The sequence below is a fragment of the Mus caroli genome, chromosome 15 (assembly GCF_900094665.2).
Source record: "Mus caroli chromosome 15, CAROLI_EIJ_v1.1, whole genome shotgun sequence".
Taxonomy (NCBI): Eukaryota; Metazoa; Chordata; class Mammalia; order Rodentia; family Muridae; genus Mus; species Mus caroli.
This window is the reverse complement of record NC_034584.1, coordinates 62,779,240-62,804,522: the sequence shown is the minus strand read 5'-3', so window position 1 is coordinate 62,804,522 and position 25,283 is coordinate 62,779,240. Positions and strand designations below refer to the sequence as shown.

General features: G+C 43.6%; 1 protein-coding gene across 3 annotated transcripts in view; it reads right to left on the bottom strand.

Annotated features, from left to right (window-relative positions):
- Positions 1-263: 263 nt before the first annotated feature.
- The window catches only part of Khdrbs3 (KH RNA binding domain containing, signal transduction associated 3), a 158,591-nt gene continuing 133,571 nt past the window's right edge, over positions 264-25,283 (bottom strand). For 2 of the 3 annotated variants that reach the window (XM_029469898.1, XM_029469899.1), the window contains exons 8-9: positions 10,007-10,065; positions 7,643-8,258 (exon numbers count right to left, since the gene is read on the bottom strand). In XM_029469898.1, the coding sequence (XP_029325758.1) occupies positions 8,167-8,258; positions 10,007-10,065 (151 nt within the window). In that variant the 3' untranslated portion in view covers positions 7,643-8,166. Of the gene's footprint in view, positions 439-6,647; positions 6,705-7,642; positions 8,259-10,006; positions 10,066-25,283 lie in introns of those variants that run through there. The other variant, XR_003834967.1, reaches the window with a different exon arrangement.

The following is a 25,283-nucleotide window of genomic DNA, read 5'->3' as shown; positions in this document are numbered from 1 at the left end:
GCCCATAAGAGAGATGGATGCCATTCTCACATATGCAATCTGTGTAGGTCCTTGAAGTCTTGTGAGGACCAAGAGTTGTACAAGGCTCTTGAGTATGCAAGCTTTATAGAGCTGTGTAGAAATAATTAGATTTTTGGTCTTCATCTATATTAAAATAGAAGAGATTTTGATGGGGAGCCTTTATTAGCTACAATACAAAGCAATTTTTTTTGTTTCTCACACAACAAAATAGAATTTTCTTTAAGAAGAAATAAAAACCTTCTAAATTAAAATTAAAAAAAAGCACACTGTTTCATAAAAGCATTCCAAAAACACAAATCTGGGACAAAACAACAATAATCGATTGATGACTGTCACGTTGGCGAGCCAGTGGTTCATTTGCCGAGTAGGCACCATGGTGAGGTGAGTGTCCTTAAGCGGCCTCTCCAGAAGCAGGTCCTGGAAAAGAGAAAGATGAAGATCATTTGTACACATTGACAAAGCAACAATGATAACATGTGGGCCAAATGGTGGATTTCTGGCCAGAGCACCCAGGCGGGGATTTGGCACACACAGGACATACATGAGAAGCAGTGCAGCAGAGACTGGCTGAAGTGAGGGCAGAAAACATTGGTGGTGCACTGTGTTCAGGGCTGAATTCAGAAAGGCCATGCTTGTGTCACCCCAACTGTGGGAAATAGACGGTAAACTTCTCATGGGTTTGTTCTGGGCACTTGCCTTTCATTCTTGTCTAATAAAGAGACTGCACGTTTGAATAACCCCTTTCGTAATGAACAGCACACCCAGGTGACACTCAGAAGGAATACAGCAGCCCCAGCATGTGGGGTCCCTGTGTCATGCTCCAACTGCACACACCTGTGCTAGGGGACAAAGTGACAGGCTCATAGCTTGCAGAGACCTAGCACCTTCTGGTCTTTCTAGAGCATCTTGCTCCACATGTCTCCTGGCAACCTGTCATGTTCCAGTGATAGCTAAGAAGTCTCCAACCACACAAGAAGACCATGCAGCCAGTGCCTTCAGCACCTCACACCTATGTCAGCCTGTAAACTCCAGTGTGTCTCTCATCCCTATAGACATGCAGGACTGACTTTCACAACCCCATTTCAGCTTCAACCCTGCCTGCTTCCATAGACCCAGTATATCACCCTCACCCAACACCACCTCTGCAGTCACTGTCTCTGAGTCTTTTATTCCCCAAACATACTGGGACTACCTGCATATGACCCATTGAAGAACCTGATGCAAACTGTGTATGGAAGGACTAACACACAGAAATAAATACTTTTAATATGGCATCTCTTCCGACCTTTAATCAAAGATAATTTCTCCAGTGACTTTGAGATGCTTCAAATTTATAAAATATAAAGTACTCGCTTAAGTCTGCTTGGGAGCTTACTGTCGGGGTAAAAGACAACCCACACAATGAAGCAGGGGTTCAAAATTGGTCCTGGATTGAGTCTTGTCAGCCGGTAATCTCTAACAGAAATAGTGGACTCTTTTGGCTGGAGATGAAAGAGAGACCTCTGGCAAGCCAGCAGGATCCAGAGAAGCAGAAAAGAGGGAAAGATAGGCAAAGAACACTGTGAAGCCTGCTTTCTCCAAGAGGTCCAGGGGCTCCTGGAGGGAGGCCCTTTACTAATGACTGGTACAAAGCCTGACGTTCAACAGTATCTGTTAAAAGTAAGCAGGCTCCTGGAAGGAGAGAACAGGTCTCAGGATGGGTGAGGACCTCACCCCTGCTGTAAGGCACACAGAAGGCAATCTAAACTGAACTCGAGACCCTATCTCTCCTTGCTCATTCACATGCCTCCAGCCCACCATGTACCACATGCCATGAACCCCACAGAAGCAGCAGTACCTGAGTGGTCTCTCTCTCTCTCTCTCTCTCTCTCTCTCTCTCTCTCTCCACACACACACACACACACACACACACACACACACACACACACACACGTTACAACCTGTTTAAGAAGTTGTAAAAGAAGACCAAAGAAATCCTGATACATTTTTTTCCTATCTGATACAAAGCTACCACATTCCTTCAATCTACCATGCACTGTATCACAGATGTATCATTGTTTTGATGATGGAAAGAAGGTGAAATACCTAGTCACAGAGCATTTGTCAGAATTCAGAACGTTTCAAGGGTCTTTTGAGTGGTGACTGGGTACAGAGATTTTGGCCAGGGAAGAAGGTTTCCTTTTCCTGTGTGTGTGTTGTGCTTCAAGTCTTACTGAAATTGATAGGCAAGTGCTAGATTATGAGCTGGACCAATGGGGCAATGGAACATGATATCTGGGAGATAGCGGACAGACAGGAAGGGGTCACAAGGAGTGAGGTGTCTGCGGAACAACAGTGAGGCTTCCGCGCAGTGCGCAGGCGAGGAGTAACCTCATCTGCGGGCAGAGGTGGAAACAGCAGCAAGACCATGCAGGGTTCCACACATAGCTGAGCACTAACTGGAAGAACTGAAAATGAATTCAGCCTGGGTGGGGATCTCTGAAGGAGGTCAGGGTTGGAAGTGGGGTGAGCTCTTGGAACTAGGAGTCCTCCTAAGGAATTCGAGTCATCTGCAAGTGACTGCAATTTCCCATTAGATAAAGAGGGTGGGATGGGATGGGAACCGACTTACAGCTTTCCCAGACAGGGTCACAGAGTTAGGATGACAGGGACCACTTTAAAGCTAAGAATGAGCTCTCTCCTTCCTGTCCCTATAGAACACTGCATAGAGGACATAAACCTTATTTTATTCACTGCAGATTTTGAAAACAGTGACTTAGGGGCAGTTGGATTTCTGACTGTATTTCAAAGCCATCAGTTTTATATGGGACCTTTCTCTGTAACAGCATGATGAGTATCTCTATGTAATTTTGAGCTAGATGGAGAAAAGTAGGATTATCTGCACTGTAATTATTTCCATGACATCTCTTTCCCCACAGGGGCCTCTCGGCTTGCCTACCTGTGCCTTGGGCATGGCTCGGTTCTCTCTATGCTGACTGACTAAACCTGCCTGAGGCTGTGTGCTGAGCCAACCTGGAGACAGCAGGGCACCTGAGTTCTCCACTCTTCATTTGCTGGGCTCTAGGAGGTTTGTCCTGAGTTCTGGGTGGAATTTAGTGCATGGAGGTGTGGTCTCTGTCTGCAGAGCAGGCAAGCTGGAGGGAGCTCCTGCACACCAGTCTTGTCCCTTACCTACCAGCCTAGCTCATCTCTCCCTTTCATCATCTAACATGATTGCCAACTGCTCCAGGATCACACTGCCTTATGAGAACACACAGCAACAGAAGAGAATGAAAGACCTTTGACCTTGTTTTGAGCATGCTTGAACCTGCAGAGCTCTATCAAGGCCGATATCTAGGTCATGTTCATTTCATGGGTGGGGACCCTACAGTCTAGAGGAGGTTTCACTCAAGGTTACCATGCTGGGTGATGGGCACTCCTATAAAGTGTCCTGTCCTGTGAAGGTATCCTCTTTCATCTGGCCCTAAGCCCCTGTTGCCAACTTCCTCTTTCTCTAAGCACCCTGCCCGGGTATGCCATCCGTCTTCAGGCATCTACAAAGCATCTTACTTGTATGTGTCCCTGGCTATGCTGGCTGGCACTTTGCTTCCTAATTTTCACAGCAGACTTGTGACACTTTCAAGGGCAGGAACTGTCTTTGTTTCCATATGCTTTCCACCTGTTGCCAGACAGATACTGCGAAGATAGTAACCCCACATGAATACTAAAGGTGATTTGATTTGTAATACTTAAAACACATGATGTTCAGGACACGATGTTTTCATTGAAAAGCCAATGGATCTCCTTATGCAGAAACGTGGGGCAGGGATGGGGAAGGGAGGAGCAGGGACGGTCATGATGTTTGGCTGATGACTGGCAGGATAGAAGGTAGCAGACAGCTCCTCATTGTAAGAAGAGACACTGGTCTCTGATGAGACCAGTGTAACAAGAAGACCAGAAAAAGGCAGTGTTTGAAAACTCCAAGGCTTCAGATTCCAGCAGCTGTATTCAAACCTTGCTTCTATCAGTTATGAGGATTTAGATATAACATAATGACCTCACCTTCTGAAGCGTGGTTGCTTCTTCTATAAAATGCAGATGGCAACACTTATAGTAATTAGAATTCAATGAAACAGCTTATAGGAAGTGATAAGCACATGCTTGGCCACTGATACAGCTTGCAACTACTATGCAGTGACATCAATACTGAAATCAAGTAACAGTCACAAAATCAGCTCTTTAGAGAGGGCAGAGGATTGCAGTATAATTACCAGCAGAGGGGACCCGGGCTGAGTTCAGAGAGGATGATGGAAGAGCTAACAGTAGAGAGGACACTGAACTGAGTCCTGAAGGTTGGGGCCAATTCCCATGTGCAAAAGGACAGGGAATACTGATTCACTAGAACGATCAGATTTCAAATGACTTAAAATGAAGGGTCCTGTATCTTTCAAGTCACTACATCCCACTATCTAATTTTGCATCTAGGACAGAACTCACCCTCTGTAATGTCATCACATGAGAACACTCACAGGAAGACACAGTCCAGGAACAGAACCCATGAGCACAGCACAGTATGGGGCCACTACAGACACTTCTTAGAGCAGCAGGAGGAAATCAGGTTTGCGGGAGGGAGTGGTGACCGGGCAAGAGACTGTTCAGTAGGTGGGATGCTTGACTATCAGCCAGACTGCCCCGAGAATTGCCCAGGAGAGAAGTGAAGCGCACTAGGGAGGGTTTCACTCCAGGACGGCTCTGGTGAATCAACAGTTTAATCCACCGAGAGAGATGCAAACTGTGAACAGACTATCGGAAAGTGATGGGATGCTGGAAGGTGAGGCTGGTTGGGGGAAGTGTGTCCCTGGGGGCTTGTCCATCCAGGGACTGTGTCTGCCCCCTTCCTGCTCCTACTCTGCTCTGAATCTTGCTGGTTGTGACAGCTACTGCTCTGTCAGGAATCCCCTTTAAGTCACAAGTCACAGAGAAGCAAGTGTTACTAACATAGCAGCCAGTAGGTACACCCAAAACACACAGGAACAGCTCCTACTTCCTGGAGTAATCTCCACTCACAGTCTGATAGAGCTATGGGCTCTGGAAAACTGAAATAGAGACAACATTCCACAATTCCTGGCTGTTAGAAGACCACCCTCTGCCTACTCACAAGTCCTGATGGAAGAAGCGTCCCTGAGGACTGACACACTCTAGATTCAGTACAGGGTCTGAGCCTGAGAGAGAGCAAGGGAGTGTGTGTACTTCACATTGCCCTACAGGGAAGGGGTTGGTATTCCCAGAGCTTATCCAAGGGACCATTGCCAACATGCAGCCTGTAGCCCTGTGTCACAGTTTTGACCTACAGAATTTTATGATAATAAACTATTTGCTGTGCAAGCCACGAAAAAGAAAAGGCCACATTAATTATTGCTATGCCAATTGCTAAACAAGAGTACTTCAGAAAGAAAGGAACCCCAAAGCTGACACTATGACATGCTACATTCCTCCCCTATACAAACAAAACAAAATAAAAACCCACGCAAACAACAAACTGAATAAACGTCACCATTTTGCTCTATTAGGAGAGATTCCTTTTCTTTCTATGAGCAATTTGAGTGTTTCGGTTAATTCTGACTATTAAGAAAAGTTCCTATGCTTCTCCTCTATATTACATACATGAACTCAATCTTTGCCACTGAGCTCTATGTGACTGTATCACTGTCTGTTAAATGATGCCTATGGGAGTATCACATAGTACTGAAAGTTATAGTACTGAATGGCTCATCATTTCCTAGGTACTGACAGGAAGGGACACCTGCCCAGATGTGTACAGCTAAGTGCCAGAACTCAAATATAAACACTTGAGATCAACCAGCCAGGCATGGTGGTATACTCATCCAGTGAGTTCCAGGCCAGCCAGGGCCACAGAAGAACAGTGAATCTCAAAAACAAAACAAACAAACAAACAACCCCCAAAACAAAAACAAAACAAACCAAAGAACCAAACCCTACGAGAACACCCTCAAGTATCACACCATTAAAGAGAAGGATCAGAAAGATCATGTGGCCCAGGACCTGAGTGGTGGTGCTTGTCTGCAAAGGGAGAGCAAATTCAACCATCCCTCTTTTACAGATACCCGCTTTACAGATCTTCAGAGTTAAAAAAGAAAGAAAGGAAGGAAGAAAGAACTATAGGAAACACCTGGTTTGGTTTTATTTTATAAAAGCCCCAATTTTTCAAGATTCAGAAGTACAAAGCACCATTCTCCAAGGCCAGGCTTTGAAAATTTGCTTGTGTATTTCTGTAACTATTTGCTTTCGCACATAGGTGTAAAAATTAAAGGTTCTCACTTAACATTCAGTTTGGCAGACTGCATTAACTTACGGACTCAGAAAACCTTTGCAGACCGTCAACTAAAGTGTTCCATTCTCATTGAAAATCATGCCAGGAACCTAGGTGCTGATAGCCTGTGCCCCCAGTTTCTAGCCTCTGGCCCATTTATGCTGTGAATGTCCCCTGGCTGCCCCAGGAGGTCCCTTTGGACTTGAGGGTGCTGTCACAAGGGAAGTGGTGGCGGTGCCACTGTGTTTCACCTGCATTAGCAGGCACTGTCCCCCATCTCCTCAGCAACTCAGAATCATGGACAAAAGGTGCTTACCTTTGTCTGCTCTAATCACTTGGAGCTCCTCTGACAGTCCAAGGTGGTCGACATTTCCTAACAAAAGAAGAAATCTGTTTACTCAAAATAAATATAAGGAGCCCCCCCCTGAAACTAAAGATAAACATTTTACATAATCTACCATTAAAACTTAAGCCAAATGATTAACAAATAACTTTATTAAACCCTTGTCACTTTTAAGAATGCCCTCAATTATTAACCAAAAGATGTATTACACACGACTAGTTATGAGGTTTTACAGTTGTTTAACAGGGAAGAATTGGCCCCAATTAAACTGGCTAGACTAAGGCTTTTTAGATGACTAAAACAAATTAAACTTTTTAAAATGAGAATTTAGGTGATCTTAAAACCTTTCTAGAATGGATAATGAAACCGGCTAAGTTGTAATCTCCCTGGCTTTATTAGTTATATATTAAGATAAATTAAGTGAGATTAAAATCTTATTTCGTTTATTTACCTTTGAAAATGAAGACCGTTTAAGGCTTACACATCCTCAGCCTTGGCGAGTGCGACCTCAATTAGGCAAGTCAGAATGTCTTTAAAAGCTCTCTGTTTATGCTTCCAGCATGGAGCGAGGTGTTCATTAAGGTACCAAAAGTCTCATAAAAAATCCAAAGTTGCACTAGTGAAAAAACGCTCGACAAGATGAAATCTGATCACATCCTTTTCAGAAAAGCCAGTAGTTATTTTAGAACCAGTTTTTAAAGTCAGATTTGATTTGCATGGGTTTAACGTGCCACCTGAGTAAGTAGCTTGATACCGTGTGGACGCTTTAGAACGCATCTGAACCTATGGTGAGTATACCATGGCACGTTTAATTTTATACCGCTTTTAAAGGAAGCTGTACAATATTTAGTGTGACCCTTTTATGACAAGCGCTGTTAGAGGAACCCTTTCCCTGTTTACAGCTATTTATGAAGGACTTTTTAAATAGAAAAAAAAAAACATGAAATCGTTAGCTCACACACACAAAATTTCTTTCAAAAGTTTATTTAGTATCAAGCAAGAGGAGACTTTGCCTAACACTACAGAACATTTCAGGACTCAGTTACAAAAGAATACCACATTGTCTGCACTTGTAATCGGCTCCCTTTTTACGCAAGTTGGCAAGAAAGAAAGAAAGAAAAAAAAACTAGCATATGGCTGAAAGATAAAATAACTAAATTCTATGGAAACCTTTAAAATGAAAGGTGAGACTTATGTTAAAGAATGGATTAACATATTTAGTAAACCTATCTTTTTGTTTAACACTAGTTAATCAAAGTTATTTTTTTCCTTTTCATAACCTAGTTTTCATATACAGACTGCAAATAACAAAATTTTACATGTCCTTCTTCTCCCTGCCAAGTGGATGCTTCAACAAAGTGGCTTTAAGTTCCATCCATTCAGATTTTAAGCATTTTGATTTATTTAAAAAGGGATTGGTCATAGAAAAAATTACTTTGAACAGTATACAGGACGGTGGAGATTGGCTATTTCACAACATCAGACAGTACAATCAGTATCTGCCATATGGCTGGTCTCTGTAGACGCCCTTCGCCGTCCTCGCCGAAGGAGCCTTATGTCTTGAGTTAGTCCATTCCTCTTGCCCTAAAATCAGGAAGATGAATCATAATTAGGCCACTGTCATGAGGTCCCAGGAGCTTCATCTGTCAGAACCAGTGGTGAATGTCATACAGGAGATACAGGTCTCTGATGGACTAATAAAAGAAACACAAAGGGGATTTTCTTAAAAATATTGTGAACACAACACAAAATGATCATGTCATCAGCAACAAGATGGCCTTGAGAAGAAAGTGACCTTTGTGTTGGGAACAGCAACTAACTCCAAGAAAAATTCCCTCCTGGAGCCAATCCAACACCCTATAACAAAACTCTGAAGAGAATGAAAAAGGACCATTCTAATTTCTTCCAACAACAAAGACAAAAACAGTAAGTAATAATTTGTAAAAAAAAAAAAAAAAAAACAAAAAACAAAAAACAAACAAACAAAAAAAAAACCAACCCAGAAACCAAAGTGGAAAGGGCAGACAGAGAGAAGTCCGCAGTCTGTTTCCAGGTTCTCCCAACGGGGACTGCAGGAGGCACACTGGTGTGGACTCCCTCAATGACAACCACATCATGAGCAGCGTGCATGCTGGACACTGGTGGTACCCAAAGACACTCTACCACTTTTACCTCCTGAAATTCAACAGTGTCCGGTGTCAGGACTTTCATGGAGGTATCCCCAGTTCTCAGACAGCAAACAGTTAAGTCCCTGCTGTAACACAGAGCAATCGAAAAGCCATGTGTCCCCAGAGACCAATTTAAAAAGCTGTGAGAGAAAAATGCTTAAAATGACCTCTTCTGATACAAACATGCAATCAACGTCACTCCCTCTGGCCAACTCGCACGAACTTAAGTAGATAGCATTCACCAAGCCAATGCATCTCTCTTAAGTGTTATGAATTTAAAAAAAAAAAGCAACCCACAAAAGAAAATAAAAAACAGCCAATATCTGGCCACCCCAACCCCTGGCAGGGGATATAAAATGCACTTCAAAGTGCCCCAGAAAATGGGTTTTCATTTAAGGTCAGGGAAATGTCACAGAGTCAAGTTCCCAGGATCCTGCCTCAAGTGCACAGGACACTAGGCATTCTTGGCGCTCTGCTCTGCCACCAACAAAGGCTTCCTGTTCCCTGATCCCTCTGCCCTGCGGCAAAAGCATTTCTTACTATCATTTTGTGCTACCGTCAATTCTGTTAATTAAACCTGTCGCCCTTTTGCATATTGAGACTGTGGTCATGGACTGCCTAGCACCTTTATAGGCTCCCTAGGAACAAAGAGGAGTTACCTCTTAATGAGCCTGAGAGACCCTCGTGCCTCCTCCCAGGCTCAGCTTTTATAACCTTTATGAACTGATTCTTGGGATAATTTTTCTGAGGTCTTGAGGTTGGGAAGGAATTAAAATATAAAGTTGGGAGTGGGAGAAGGGTGCGAGCTATAATATCAAAGGCGTCAGCTCCTTTAATTGCAAGCAGCAAAGATACTTCAAAAAGGACCCATGTCAGCCGGTGTCTGCAGTCTGGCAGCTTATTCTGTTAAAACAGTGAGAAGGTCAGCACTGGCCATCAACCCAAACAAAACACCTAAGTGTGCTGTCTTTAAATAGTTGGCTTAACTATTAAATGAACCTCTGGAAATGGCAAGGTGTACACAAAGCCAATTTGAGGAGGAAGAGGGTCCGTACACAAAATGAATTCATCATTGAAACACGTGTGGCTCCGTCTTCTAATCAGGACTTTTAAGGTCTGTCCATGGCCACTTGCCCTCTCTCTCGTATTATTATGGCCACTCACCATAGGAGTCATAAGCGTCCTCGCCGAGTCCATGCCCATAATCATAGTAATCAGCTCCACTGCACGAACAAAAGAAAACACTGTTAGCACAAGACGTTTCTGCTGTGGGGTTAAATCATACCCAACGAAGTACTCAAAACTACATAAACTAAAAATAGAATGGGATAAAGTGGAATTAATTCCTGAGATGACAGAACACTGAAAGAAGACAGACGTTTTGACTATCCAAAGCTCTACCCTTAACTCCCGGGTCTGTCATTCAGAGCACTTCTATCTGGCCAATCATCCCACAGTGCATGAAAGGCAGGAGGAGTCCTCAGAGAGACAGGCTGAGAACTCTAAGCCAACAACAAAGGCTGGGTTCACAACAGGTGCTGTGGGGGATGGGGTAGGAGACAGCCAGCACTAGGCTTTCCAAAACACCGAGACAGTTTCTTGGACTCCTGTGTACTTTCCACAGGACTTGGTACTATGACGGCTGAGGGCCCTTCATTCATCTATTAAGCTGGAGGCCTGGGAGCTTCTGCTTTTTTCCATCAGCATTGCTATATTACCATCAGAGTGGCAAAAACCTCAGGCAGGGTACCTGGACAATGTGCAACAGGAGAGCAGATGAATCATCCCAGGGGAGTTACAAGACCTTTAATAGACAGGCAGGTCTAGGTTCTAATCTACCATGTCCTTGAGACAGCAAGGACAGCCTGCAATCGCCAAGACTGTGCAGATACCACAAAAAGAGTAGTACCACGTTTGAACTGTAGATGGTTCTGGTTATTTTTACAGATAGAAGCTGGGATACCGAGCCATGAATGTTTTGTGTATCTGAGGAAGAGGCTAGGTTCCATTTATCATCCCCTGAGGCTTCCTTCTTTCCCACCAATTTTGCAAGAAACTAACACCACCAATTATTTCAAGTTCTAACGACCGAGTACAGTGGAGCCTAGGTTGCACTGCATGCCTTTAGCAGCGTGGTATCTTTTGCTTGCTGTTAAGGAACACATGCTCTGGGACAAAGGTAGAGAGCTGTCAATCTAAGTTACAGGTAAGGATGTCAGGAAACAGCCTACAACCTCACTGGTAACAGCACAGCTCAGTCTATCTAATACCTTAGCTGCAGGCTATATCCACACCTCACCCCCCACCCTGTGCTTCCTCTCAATCTACAGGCTCCCCTCAGACCTCAGGGAGGTGCTGTTCCACTGAGATTCAGCTTCCTGTTACCACTCCTTCTGCTTAGAGGTGCTCTCTCACCCTCTAACCTACTTTGTACTCAAACTTGAGCCTAAATGTCACAGAAGTTCTCTCATTCATAATCAAGCTGGCTCCCATCCTAGGTGACTGTCATCATTTCTCATCCTGGCCTATACCAGAGGCTTGGCAGCAGGCATGGAGGGACATGTGAAGAAATATATATATACATAGACAGACAGACAGATAGAGACAGAGACACACACACACACACAGAGACACACACACACACAACCTGACCAGCTGACTTATTGGCAACTTCTCTTGGGCATGATCCCACCCAATCTAAAACTGCTTTTACTGTCATATGACAATGGGCCTCCCTGGAGAAGCTGAGGGGCGCTCTGCTTGCTTGCAGTAGCACCTACAATCAAGGCTCTGTGGCCATGCACAGGACAAAGGCATCTTGCTTCTTTTCCACAGCTGCTCACTGCTCCACATGCCTTTGCTCCCCTAGAGTTCACATGACCCCTTCCCACAATCAGCCCAGATGTAAGGGTCCCCAGGGACTATGGCACATAGTCTCAGTAACTGTACATAGCATTATTTTTTCTCTGGCTTCTGCTCTCTCCTCCTTCGGTAGGCCTAAGTTTCCCTGAGGCACAATGAACATTTACAATAAGAAGAATTACCTGGGAAAAAAGTGATAGACCTCCACTCCCAGAAAGACAACAAAATGTAACATCAAGCAAGAGAAGGAACAAGGCTCTTCTATATAACATACTATAGCTTTAAATGACAACGCTTCTCCTCTTAATGGCACAAACTCAGACCAGCCAAAGGTTTAAAGGCAATGCTGATGTCGTCCAACATCAGCCAAAACCCCTGTGTCTAAACCCTGGCCTCTGCCTGCAGAGTCCCTGGTAAAGTTACTCCCATGTATATGGCTGAGTGACAGTTCTGCTGGGCTGGCTAGATCCTGTAGTGTTCCTCAAGGAGCAGCCACAGAATGTGACTGCAAATGAGTCTGATCACCTTATTTTATTGTGAATAAATGGACTAATAACACCATCGAGAAACTAAATTGAAATGAATCTTGTTTTTCCTTTTCAAAGTCTGAGGTAATATTATAATGGTCCCTTAAACAAATAAACATCATGGTTCTTAAAATTTTTAATTGGTGCACAGATTAACTCAGACTGCCCTTCACAAAACTGAAAGGATTTCCTTTCCCCAGGCAACTCCCAATTGGTTATCTCAGAGCAGAGAGCAGACATGACAGACAGGCACTGAGACTAATAAACCAAGAGTGTAACAACTGGCTCCTTCATTAAATGACATCATTGGTAATAACCACCCATACAGGCTGGGAATTTATCTGTGAGGAGCACACACACACACACACACACACACACATACACACACTCAGCGTGGGGTCAGGTCATGAACATTTTCCAGTGATCAGGAAGATAAGAAAAGGCGCCATAATTTGGCCCAACGTTGGTTTGGTGATAAGACAATCTTAGTTTTGACAAGTGAAAACTTTAAATTGACATTGCTGTCACTTCACCCAGTTTCTGATTATTTATTGCACGACTGTCATCAGGCTCTGAAGCAGGAGCAGCTGTGCCCCATTCTCCTACCTGTCAGCTTCATCAGAATTGCTTCCACAGCATTTCATTTCGTGTACCTCAAATGCCTATTAACTAAAGATGTGTCCTATTTCCCATGGCTAATCTAAAAGTCATGGCACCGCAGAGGGGACACAAACACTAACAAAAGCCCATTTAAAGGCCCAACATACAATATTAATAAAAACAAACAGAAAAAAACAAGACAAACAAACAACCCCGTGAGGCTGTATAGTCCATGCTCCATCAGAGAAGGTACAGGTTAGTGCCTCCCGTACCCAGAAGTTAGGAGTGGGCTTCTCCTAGTCACCTCCCCAGACCTCTCCCTTCCTGCTCCCAGTGATGTGATCTCAGACTCTCAGCATAGGTCCTGCCTGGAGAAAGTGCCAGTAAGGTGGTGATGGGCAAGTTCACAACAGCTCCATCCGCTATACCTACTTCCTTTCATCAGTTCACTAGGAATGAGCTCGCTCATGCTTAAAACTTTTAGAACATTTCTTGCTTCCATTATCCAGATCAACAAATGAGCCTGAATACTACAAGATGGCACGATTCTCTGACCTCTTCTGAGGGAGTTGAGGGCACCAGCTGGAATATCTCATGGCTTCTGTCCTCCTTCCAGACGTAACCAGGCAGAGCATGCAGTGGACATAGACTCCAAAAGGCCAAGCCCCCATTCCCAGATCACCCCGAGTGAAGAAGAAATGCTTGACAGTCACTTCCTTTGTCCCTAGACCTGGCAGTTAGATCTTTCTGCTCATTTCTACTTTAGAGTTACTGAGCCAATCTTACTAGACTCTTGTATTTGTATCAGCAAAGGAAGCCCTCAATGTTGACATGCTCTTGCCAGCAGGCCTCAACCACCTCATCCTTCCCCCAGCTCAGTCTCTGAAACTCTTCACAAGGGGAAACTGAGGGCAGCTCTTTCCCATAGTTCTCTACGTGTTCACCGCCTGAAGCCCAAGCTGGGAGAAACGGCAAACAATCTCTGCAGTAGCGCCATGTCCCCTAACACATATGCACAACATCTCCCAGCAGATCACCAACCCTGAGGTCTACTGGTTTCATGGTCTGTATAAGTAATGCTTCCCTCTGGAGGTCCTCAGAATTCTTCTTTCCCCTTAATGAATCACCTCCCTGGCATGCCCGAGGATCGTGTCATTAAAACACTAAATAATTCTGTTTCTTAAGGTCCTCTCTCTGTGGTCTCCTCCCTTTGTTTCTGGTAGGGCAAGGCAGTCTTTGGAAGCCATCTCACCATCCCCCTGTCCCCTCAAACATTTGGCTCTGTGGAAGACAAGGTACTTCTTGGCTTTTTTCTACCACTGGTGTCACTTTGTCATAAACCTCTTAGATCTGTCAGGTTGGAGCACTGAGCTCAGATGTCAGTCCTCTTTTCTTATTTTCACGAACCCCTTGGTGATTTTACATAGCTTCTTTGAGTAAAATCTAAATATCCAAGCCTCTCAATTCTACACCATCTTTTACAGTGTTTCCTCTAAGATTTATAGTTTTGTGCTGACTGCCTTTTAACATCTAAACTTCTAACAGACACTGCAAAGTAAAAAAGACCTCCACACCACATCAGCCTTCTTAACTTACCGTAACCTCAATCTGCCCACCCAAGGGCCACTAACTCTTAACCAGAGTAAATCTATCTAGCGTGCTGAGAACAGAAAGTCTGGAGACTCCTGTGTGGCTCCACACCTTCAAGTATGCTTGCACCATGCCAGCCAGGGCTGCAGGAAGAGTGCTGCAACCCACCTCACCATGGCAACACAGATCCTTCGTCTCACTCTAGGGCACAGCACTCCAACTGATATGGACAACACTTCTTCCCCATTTCTTTTCAGTTAAGTAAGAAGGCAAGACCCGTAAGAAAGGGGTGTGTGTCTGCTCTTTTCAGTGATATGGCTCAGCTTCCTGCAGAACAACGTCCACAATAGAGAAGGTACAGCTCATTGACTGTTAGCTTAATATACTGAATGAGTGAATGAATGAATGATATCATTATAGTTGAAAGAAACTACGTACCCACACAATCTGGGAAGACACAATGTTATGAGTGGTAATGCTAAACAAGAGGCATCTATTGCCTCCTCCCGTTCTGAGGGGATGAGACAGAAAGGGTGAAAGCTTGTTACTTTGTAAGTGTAGAAGAATCTTGACAAAATCAAATTAGATCCTGAGTAGAATCAGGCATTCACAAAAACACAAACGCTACTTTTGTGTGTGCTAGACACTGAGCTGAGAATTCAGACAAAGAAACAGGGTGTGGAATCTGCCCCTGTCAGCAGCACAGGCCTATGGATGTCCCACACAGCTTCCTCTTCTGAGGTGGGAAGGGAAAGCGAAGACTATTCAACACAGAGGAGAGGAGCTGGGGGAAAGCAGGAAGGGTGAATGGGGTCAAACTTCAAAGTGTTTCTTGGGTGGACTCTTGAAAGCTAGTTCCTAATTTACCTACTATACGGAAGGCATCGGTGCCTAATATATAACTATGTACTTAATTTATAATCATATTATATACACCATATATCAGACTCTGCTTCACAAACCTCTGAAGTAGATTATATTAATTTCTTTTTATTCTTCAAAAGTGTCGCTGTCTGAGGTTAACCTTACTGTGCAAGAATGACCATGAGAAGACCGAGGCTGGAAGGTCAGTTGGGTCAGCCTGATGCTCACAGCAGGCTGCATCCCTCATACCTGCAAAGCTGTGGAGTCTGGCAAGTACCCTTTGGCTAGCTTGCTTGTTGCTAGCAGTTTTTCACCTCCTCTCTGACATACAGAACACATGGCCAGCCTGCTTCTTTGGCAGCTGTCAGGCCCTTTGCAGCGAGTAGAAAAACTACCTTTGTCTTTAGAAGTCTTTCTTTCTTCTTTCTAAAAATTCTTGTCCCTGCCTTAGTTTCTTTCTTAGTGTTGCTGTGATGAAATACACTGACAAGGGCAATTTAAGGGAAAAAGGATTCATATGGATTCTGGTTAAGGATGTATGGTCCATCATAGAAACATGGTCAGAGCAGTCAGGAAACAGGGATCGATGCAAGCTAATTCTCAGCTTCATTTGTGCAGCTCATATAGTCTTGAGTCCCTGGTCTACCATTACGATGGGTCTTCCCATTTCAAAGTGATATGGGACAGCATCCCTAGAGAGGCCCATTTTGCAGGTGACCCTAGATGCTAGCCGACAACTATATATCCCCTTACTGTGCTTTCCTCCTCTGTAGTCTGCTGGGCGCCTTCTGAAGTGGGAGGCTGAATCCATCTCTTGGCCTCTGTATCTTTTTTTTTTTCCCCTAATGCTTTTTTTAGCTTTACCATTTCCATCCCACTTCAGAGCTGGTTTGGCCATTATGGGGCATGTCTTCTTATCCACATGGATATTAATTACAAAATCATCCATTCTATGAGAATTCTCTCAAGGTATGCCATTTTTAGTATGCTGAGTCTGGTGTTTCAAAAAAGCTTTGCAAATGTTGGCAATGCAAGAATTCTTGCTTCTCAGACTCTCAGCTTGCTTGTCTGTCAATAAAACACCCATCTACACACATGCACATACTCACTCACACACCCTTACTTAAAATACAATCTTGTGGTAGAAAGGGGTCAGAGTGCTAGATATTCAAATTACTTATCTGTTGGGGGGGGTTGTCATGGTTCTCCTGGAGCATGGTGCTGCCAGGTCTTACGCAGACACTACTGCTCTGCATTGGTGGGCACCGGAGACCAAGCCAGGCAGACACTGCTTCAGAAGCAGCTCTTGGAAGCAGCAGAGAAGACTCCCTCAACCCTGGCCGCCTGTGTGAGGGCTCCTCCCCAGCTGCTCACTCTTTATAGTACCTGCTATTGAATATGGTTTTGCCGCCCCTTGCCCCACCCCATGGGTTTATGTTTCCTCACTCTTTCTTTGGGCATCTTTTAAGCCTTTCTGAGAGTTCATGGGGTAAGATTCAAGGAAGGGGGTGGTGGTGGGTGGAACGGATGTATAGTTTGATTCAGCTCTGTGTTTTTCTTTTTAGTCCGTTTAATTTACTAATCATTTGAGTCCTAATTCTGCAAGTCTGCGAAGGAGGACACACTGTTTAATCATCAGACCAATGTGACAGGTGACAAATGCCTTGCCATCACACTGCTCCCCGTGATTACATCATGCATCAGAACTCCAGAATCAGGGATCCTGGCAGTTGGACAAGAGCATGGGGACTGGAAGCGATCTGTACCCCAATGAAATCTCAGTGATCTCTGTAGCTATCCCTTGCTCCTGTTGTTCTGACAGCTTTGGGCAGTAGCACTGCTGCTTGCCCTTTCAAGGTCAGATGACCAAGCACTACTTCTTTGGAATAGAGTTTACAAGGCTGATTTTCCAATTATTCAATTTGTCTCTTTAAGGAAAATCTTTCTGAATATATTATCATCAAATAATAAGATTTAAGGTAATACTTGATAAATTCTTATTATGTGACATAGGCAATTGATCTAGAGCAACTTCCCTGATCAGTATTTCTATTCTACTAAGAGTCATTAATCCTTACAATAACAATGAAAAATTTCTATAGATAAAGCAGAATAAATGAAAAGTAATATTTCAAATGAAATTTTGGGAGTATTCTTATTTTTCCATTATCACAGATAAGTGAAGATCTGAAATTCCTTAAGGGTAAATAGCTTAAAAAATTTCAATCTACTTTCAATAAGAGCCTTCCTTACCTAAGAGTTCTTTCATAATATTTAATGGTATTTCCTCAGGAGGACATTGAATAAAAAGCCACAAAATCAGGTTGTAACAGTTGATGGAAGTGGCTCTAAGTGAAGTCAGGCCGGCCTACTCACCCCAGCTATGCTGCCTCTTGGCCTTTCCTGGCTCTCCGCTCACCTGCATTCCCACAGGGACCCTGCACCTCAGGGCTAATGGCACCTACTGTGGGGAAGGAGATGGCACTGGCCTTACTTACTACAGCTACTTTCAAGTGAGACTGGGGAATGCTATCCCTCTATACTGGAGGATTCCCACTGCTCCCGGTGACAGACTAGCTCAGCCTGAGAGGAGAATCCATTTCTTGAGAAGTGTGCACATGTAGAACACAATTTAGACAAATTGCCCCACCCTGGTGCTGCTTGACCCAGGGATGCTCCATCTTTCTCCCACAGATTACTGTTACATCTTTTAAATGGCTCAGAGCCTCAGCTTTCAATGTGTGTCCTGGGAACCCCCAGGATTCATGAAGTCAAAATGTTGTCACGATAATAAAAACTCGAGATGCTATTTGTTTTTTCCACCCTGCTGACATTGACACCAAACCACGTGGGTAAACTCATAGTGCTTTACCAATAATTAAGACAGTGCTAGCAAAGCACACCCTGCCTTGAAAAAAAGCAAGTCGCTGAGTCTGAGCACTGTCAGCCCTGAAGTCCTTTCTAATTAGGAAAGGCACAGTGTTTTTTATCGTCGTAATGCTTCTGCACACGTAACAGACAAGAGTACTCCATCAGCATAATACACCTGCATGGGGAAGGGGATTCTTGCTTTCCTGCAAGCTCTCTTTATTTCCAGTCTAAAACTGAATCTACAGCATTTCCACTGTATGCCAGCAATTTAAATAATGTTCAATTGAAAAGGCCAGGACAAGTTTATAGGCTAATCAGGAAATCCCCCTGACTCTATGAGAATGGTGCAGTAGCTCTATCGGGTCAGGAAAATTGAAGGTCCAGTTTCCTGAATTACACACCTTTCAGAACTGTTAAATCTGGCTGGGAGATATCACATCGCTCAGAACATCCACTGTGGGACTGATGGGAGGTGCGGGGGGGGGGGAGTAAAAGAAACTGTCAAACAATTTTAATGTTGTTCTTAAGATACAAAATAAAATTTGGTAAAAGTGATAAATAAGAAGTAGGTAACTTGGGCATGTTAGGCAAGCAGCCTACCACTAAATTTCATTCTTACTGTTACATCACATCTTTTAAATGGCTCTTTAAAAGATGTAACTTTTAAAGAACTTACTCTTATACTCCAAAAATAAGGAACTTAAAAAAATCATGATATTTAATCTGTTTTACTCATTTTACAATATAATGGAAAATGACAGATGAGAAAAATCCTTCTCTTTCAATAATAAGTAGTAACTGAACACACACACACACACACACACAAACACACACGAGAGAGAGAGAGAGAGAGAGAGAGAGAGAGAGTTGGTTGGAGAGATGATCCGATGATCCTTTTGCTGTTCTTGCAAAGGACCCGAGTTTGGTTCCCATATTGGGTAGAGACTGGGAAAAGCTAACAGCTCCCACCCCAGGGGATCCAATGCCTTCTTTAGGTCTTCATGGGTACCTGCACTCATGTGCATATATTCACATATACACAAACATATAATTTACATGCAAATAAAGTCTTTGAAATATTCAACTGATTATATTGAAATATTTAATAGTAATTTTATTTTATAAAGCTGAGAGGTATTAAAATATAAATTTTAACACGGCATTAATGTCAGTTTATATACATTAATTTCTATGAAAAAAAGTCCACTTTTCATAAGTTGTTGAGTTATTACTCCAGAAAAACAATATGACGTGCTCTAGTCACGTTCAGGATTTCTCAATACTTTAGGAACTGAACAGGGCTGGGGAGGGGGCTCAATGTGTAAGGAGTACTTGCTACACTGACACAAGACACAGGCCCAGGCACCAGAACCCATGTGAAGGGGATCACAACTCCCTGTGCATCCATCTGAACCTCTTTTGGCTTCCTTGGGTACCTGCCCTCACCTGAATATATCCAAACAAACACAGGCACACAGAGACACTGACACACTTACTGACACACACAGAAATACACACACACACACACACACACACACACACACGCACGCACGCACGCACGCACGCATGCACGCACACACACAGACAGACACACACACACCATACTTCGAAATTCTTTTAAGTTCAATCCCTAGTTCACAAACTAGAAAAATGTGGACTTGATAGATGAGACTTTGAGTAACGAAACTAGGTAACTGTGGAGCCAGGATGAGACTGAAGATCCCTGTCAATGAATAAGCTCAGAGCCTTATATTCCCCAACTTAGTAATACCTGACTTTCCAGACACTTCCCCAGAATGCCCAGAAGTTTAGTCTAGGGTCCTAACTCAGACAAGGTGCAAATGGCAGCAGGATGCCCTCCTGCACAAGCTTTCCAACCCCAGGGTTTAGCCCATACACCCACCAAGGTACTACATGTGCTGGCGTTGGTCCCACATCACATGGATTGATCATACTACCACTATATGTGTAGACACAGGGACCTCAAAAGCTGTTTCTGCCTATAACTACTCCACCATAGTAGCCAGACCCCAGGGATACTGTTAGCCTTTCCCAATCTTGTTTAGAGTTTCTATAAATTGTGCCTTACTGTTGCAAATGAGTAGGTTTACTTGGATGAAGCTGTCATGAGCTTGACAAGTGGAAGGGGATGGACCATGGTTAGAGCACATGCTCTCAGAACCCAAGGGAATCCCCAAAGTCCATGCTGGTCATTGCTGTTCTGCTATGCCTCAGACCAGCACCTGCCCATCTCACAGCTACATGTTTCACACAGCTGCGGAAGGATGAAGTATGGCTGTTATATTATTAGGTGTAAAGCACTCAGGAGCAAAGGCGATCATTATGGAGAACTGCACTGCTAAGGGCTAGCATTGCCACGGTTTGGCTTAAAGTCTCTGTCGGGACTGGATCCTGTTCTCCCTGTTGGAAGCAGCACCATTTTGGGTAGGCAGCTCCGTCTTCGGAGAGTCAACTTCTAGAAGTGTCTCAGTCATAAAACATGCTCAATCAAGGACAGAAAGGAAGGATGCTTAAATGAAGAAAGTGGCTTGTAATGCTTCATAAGTTACCACTGCAGCTGTGGCTTAGATGACAGGCTGATGACGAACGGGGAGTAATTAGAGTTCACACATGCAAAGTACTTTCACTGGCCTGCCATTATATACAAAATAAATGCCGGCTGTTGTTCCTAACCTGATTGTTATAATTAAGGTTGTAAAGCCTCATTTCAGATGTAATAATCACTTTGTCTAATAAAAATGTTTTAAATGCCAATCAAAGATACCAGTTGCCTCCTACAGCCCCTTTCTACTGGGAAACACTTTAAGTGTCACCTGCGCTATAAATGATATGAACATGCTGGCTAGTGCACTGTCAAATCAGAGAGAAGAAATTGATCTAGGAGGGTCATGTGGCCTACCCACGGGCATTCAGGCTACACCATCTTAAATCAGTGAATAGAAATGATTATTTTCAAAGACTTGCAGATATTAAGCCTGGATCACTTGTTACAGCAACATAGCATTGGAGAATGCTAGAAGGTTTCACTTTCCGTTTAAAGTTCATCTCCCCAGAGAGCCTCCAAATCGTTTTTACTCTCCTCTGTTCACCACAGGGACCAAAGAACCAGCTTACACACTGCAAGACATGTGCCTCAGAGAACATCAAGAACCTGTGTCCACGGTTCCTATCTTAATGGAGGACCATCTGTAACCACAACTGTCTGAAATGATCTAGAATCACCCCCAAAGACAACCCTGCTGACACAGCTGTGAGACAGCCTGTAAACTAGGTTAGCCAGAGTAAAAAGACTGAGCGTCAATGAAGGCAGTGACATTCCACTGAGATGGGGTCAAGAATGAATACAAAGGCAAGCTAGCATCCACACCCATCATTCTCTACTTCCTGACTGTGTATGTCCTGTGGTCAGCTGCCGTGCCTTCCCCCCAAACAATGAGACAGAGTAACCCACACGTTGCTTTTGTCAGGATATTTTATGACAGAAACAGGAACATAACTTATACATGTGGAATGCGGTGTAGTCATGGAAGATGATGCACTGTGCTAGGCCTTATATACACACGGTTGTTCCCAGTGATTTGGCTATTTGGCTGTGCGAGATGTTCTTTATGGCTCTTCAGCATCCTCTTTATTCCAAGCTTGTTGAATTGATATATAGCACCTACTATGTGCCTACCTTGGGAATGCAGCAGCAAATACAACTCTGTCTTTGAAATGAAACGTGTCTAACGTCTAGTCCCCCATACAAATCAAACAGGTGGGTATGCCCAGTGTGGTGCTGTAAAGCCTGGGAGCTCAGAGTTGTGCAGATCACGGAAGGGAAGGTTGCCCAAGCAGTTTTAGGAGACACAGAAAGATTTCTAGGAAGAAGAGGAAAGGTCTGCATTGGCAAAGTAATAAACAAGCTAGACAAAGAGGAAAAAAGTATGCTAGCTAAAGACTTACAATCTGACAGAGGATGAGGAAGCAGTTTCAGAGACACAAAGTGATCTATTCACGGCCTGTGGCAAGGCTACCACAAGTTGGGAAAAAGCCCAGCTACTCTGACTTGCTTTTCACCAACATCTAATTTAACCATCAATCATGGCAGTGTAATCTGTAATACATCGGAGTGCTTTAAAAAGAAGGCATGTCACTTTGGCTGACAAAGGAGATTACAGGAATTAAAAATCTCATCATCAAATCTATCAGAAAAAGCCAGAGACACAGCCAAGGTGCAGGAAGCAGCCCCCTCTGGGTCACATACCCATGAAACCAGGCACTCAATTGCTTCTTTCAGATAGGTAGACACTCCTTTGCTCTGAGAACACTTTTATCTTAGCAAATGAAATAAGTTCATTTATATGTCAAGGGAGAAAACCAGCAAGATAGGCTGCCTGTTAACATGCATTTTTTCTTTATTGAAAGGTTTGTTTTTATTATACTAGAGTGAATATTCTGCTTGCATGTATATATGTGTATTACATATGTATGTACCTGGAACCTTTGGGGGCTAAAACAGGGCACCAAATTTCCTGGTGTTATAGGTGGCTGTAAGCTGCTGTGTGGTTGCTCACACTGTGTCTGTGCCACTTCCATAACTGACCAGTGCTCTTTAACCAGAGTCAGCTCTGCACCTGCACTTCTTCCTAATCAGTGAACTCCTGACAGCTGAACTAGGGACTGCGGATGGGAGCCAGTGATAACACATCTGCCCAGTCCTCGGCTACTTGGCTCCTGTTATAGAGGAAGTAGTCATGGAGACAGGAAAACGCAAGGAGGGGAGCTTCCAGGAAGCGTCCTAACGGAAGGCTGATTTGCCTCGAAGAGGGATGGACAAGAATATCTGAAGCCTAGACTTCAAGCTTCAAAATGTCCTCTCACTAGCCAGGAACTGCTTTCCACTCTGCTTCATAAATAAATAAACAAAACCTTATTGTGCTGATTCATGGTAACACAGCTCAAAAGATCTGAGAGAAGGGTATGGGTATGCCTCAGTCCTGACCCAGAGACCACAGCCACCCTTCCTACTGGGACAGAAGAGTCCTGTACTCTCTACCTAAAGGATGCAGATCAAGTCATATAATTGGAAAAATTATTTTTACCTAGATTACCAGGAAAAAAATCATGTAAAAGGATAACAATCTTTGGTTGGTAAGGACCCCAACTGCCAGGTACCACTGGTGACCCCTACACAGAAATCTAGCAATGTGCCCTCTGTGAGTTTCACAGACCACAGACATCACCACTGTGATGCTAGGCAATGCCTTGTGGACATCCTACACAACCGGGTCTTCATCTTAAACTGGTGTTTTCCATCTTACTGTACCCACATCCGAAGAAGAGATCAAGGGAACAGTTACCACAAAACAGGCTTGGAAGGTAAAGGAAGAAACCAGGCTTCAGTTTTCTTTGTGAGCATTTAGGTAAAGTTCTACTTTCTCATTAGGAACAATGTTTGGCAAAGTTCATTTTTCTTGAGAGTGCTACAAACTCTAAGTGAAACAGAAAGGTTGCTCAGAGACACTGTTGACAGTATCATAGCAGTATTCTCTCCCTGGAAATACTGTATCACATGATCTATTCAGCCAACATGCAGTGATGCCTGAGAGTGAAGTGTTTCTACATCATGACACAGAACTAATAATAACAAGAGTGGATATCATCTCATACTTGCTGCAACTCACTGTCATTCCCGTCATGTGCAGGAAAAGATGAACTGTTCTACCATCCCAGCAGTTAAATATATGAATTCAGAGGAACACTGCTCAGCTGCTCATGTCCACAGCCAATGGCAGAGCCAGTACCTACAACTGACCTTTCTGCACACAGCAGTCAAGCCCCACACAGGATTTTCTAGGTAGAAGCAACAAAAAGACGTAAGGTGGAGAAATGTGGCATGTGGACCCCAGAGGAGGAGAGCATGGGACAGGGTTCAAGACTTGTTCTGGAGGAGCAGGAGGTTGATGGGTTAAGAATGAGCTTCACAAGAATGAACAGAGTATATGTTCAAGTTCCAAAACCATAAAATAATTTTTGAGGCAACATCAAAGGAGCCGAGGGAGGGCCTGCACGTGCTCTCTCTCTGTGGCATAAAGGAGATCAAGGTTGAATGTGTACCAAGTCTATTTGTGTATTTCCAGTTGTGTTAGTTATCCACATCAATGTGCAGTGGGTGGTGGGTGCACTCTTGGCACTGAGATCTGTGGCTGTTGCTAGCATCAAAAACACTTTATCAATGTCTTATAGCGGGTTCACAGTGTTCTACTGGCTCACTGGTCAATCTCTGAATGTGTTTTTACTGTCAATCCTTCTATCTGCTCTGTTAGAAAAACCACAAAGTAGCCTGCAGTTTTGATGTAATGATTTTACAGATAGCATGACATGAAATAATATCTTCTCTTAAAATCCAAGCCCATGAGTTATCTCCATTTAATAGATGCCATTATACTATGCAATCAATGTTAATGACTGTCAGTACAGAACAAGGTGAAGTTTTACCAAACCTATCCCTAAGAAACTTGCCATATTCCCAGTGAGAATTCTAAACAGCACTCCAGTTGAAAACAACTGGGCTCCTCTGTCTTCTCTTCCTCCCTCTTTCAAAAGTATGACTCCCTATATAACACAAACATTTCAAAATCTCTATTCAGTGTGGCCCATCTTTGAACTTGTGATCTTCCTGACTTACTCACCCATATACTGGGGCTTGCAAGCATGTATCACCACTGTGCATGGCAATGCCTGGAAAGTTTCTTCAAAGGTTAAACACAAATCATCGTTTAATGTAGTGATTTCAATGCCTCTGTTATCTACAAACAAGTCCACACAAAGACCTGAGCAGAGATGCTCACAGTAGCATTATCCAATGACAGCAAGCACGGGGCCCAGACTGCTAACCACTATTAAATGGGTAGGCCAAAAGTGGTATACCAATAATGTGGCCTATTACTCAGAAGAAGAAAAAAAAGTGATTCCTGCAAGTGTGCCATGTATAAGATCACACGGTGGGTGTGGTTATGTGTGTATGGAACATTCAGAGGAGTGAAAACTACAGACATAAGAGTAAGACATAAGAGGCTGTCTGGGGCCGAGGCTGTGGAAGGGATATGAAAAACAGGTATAAA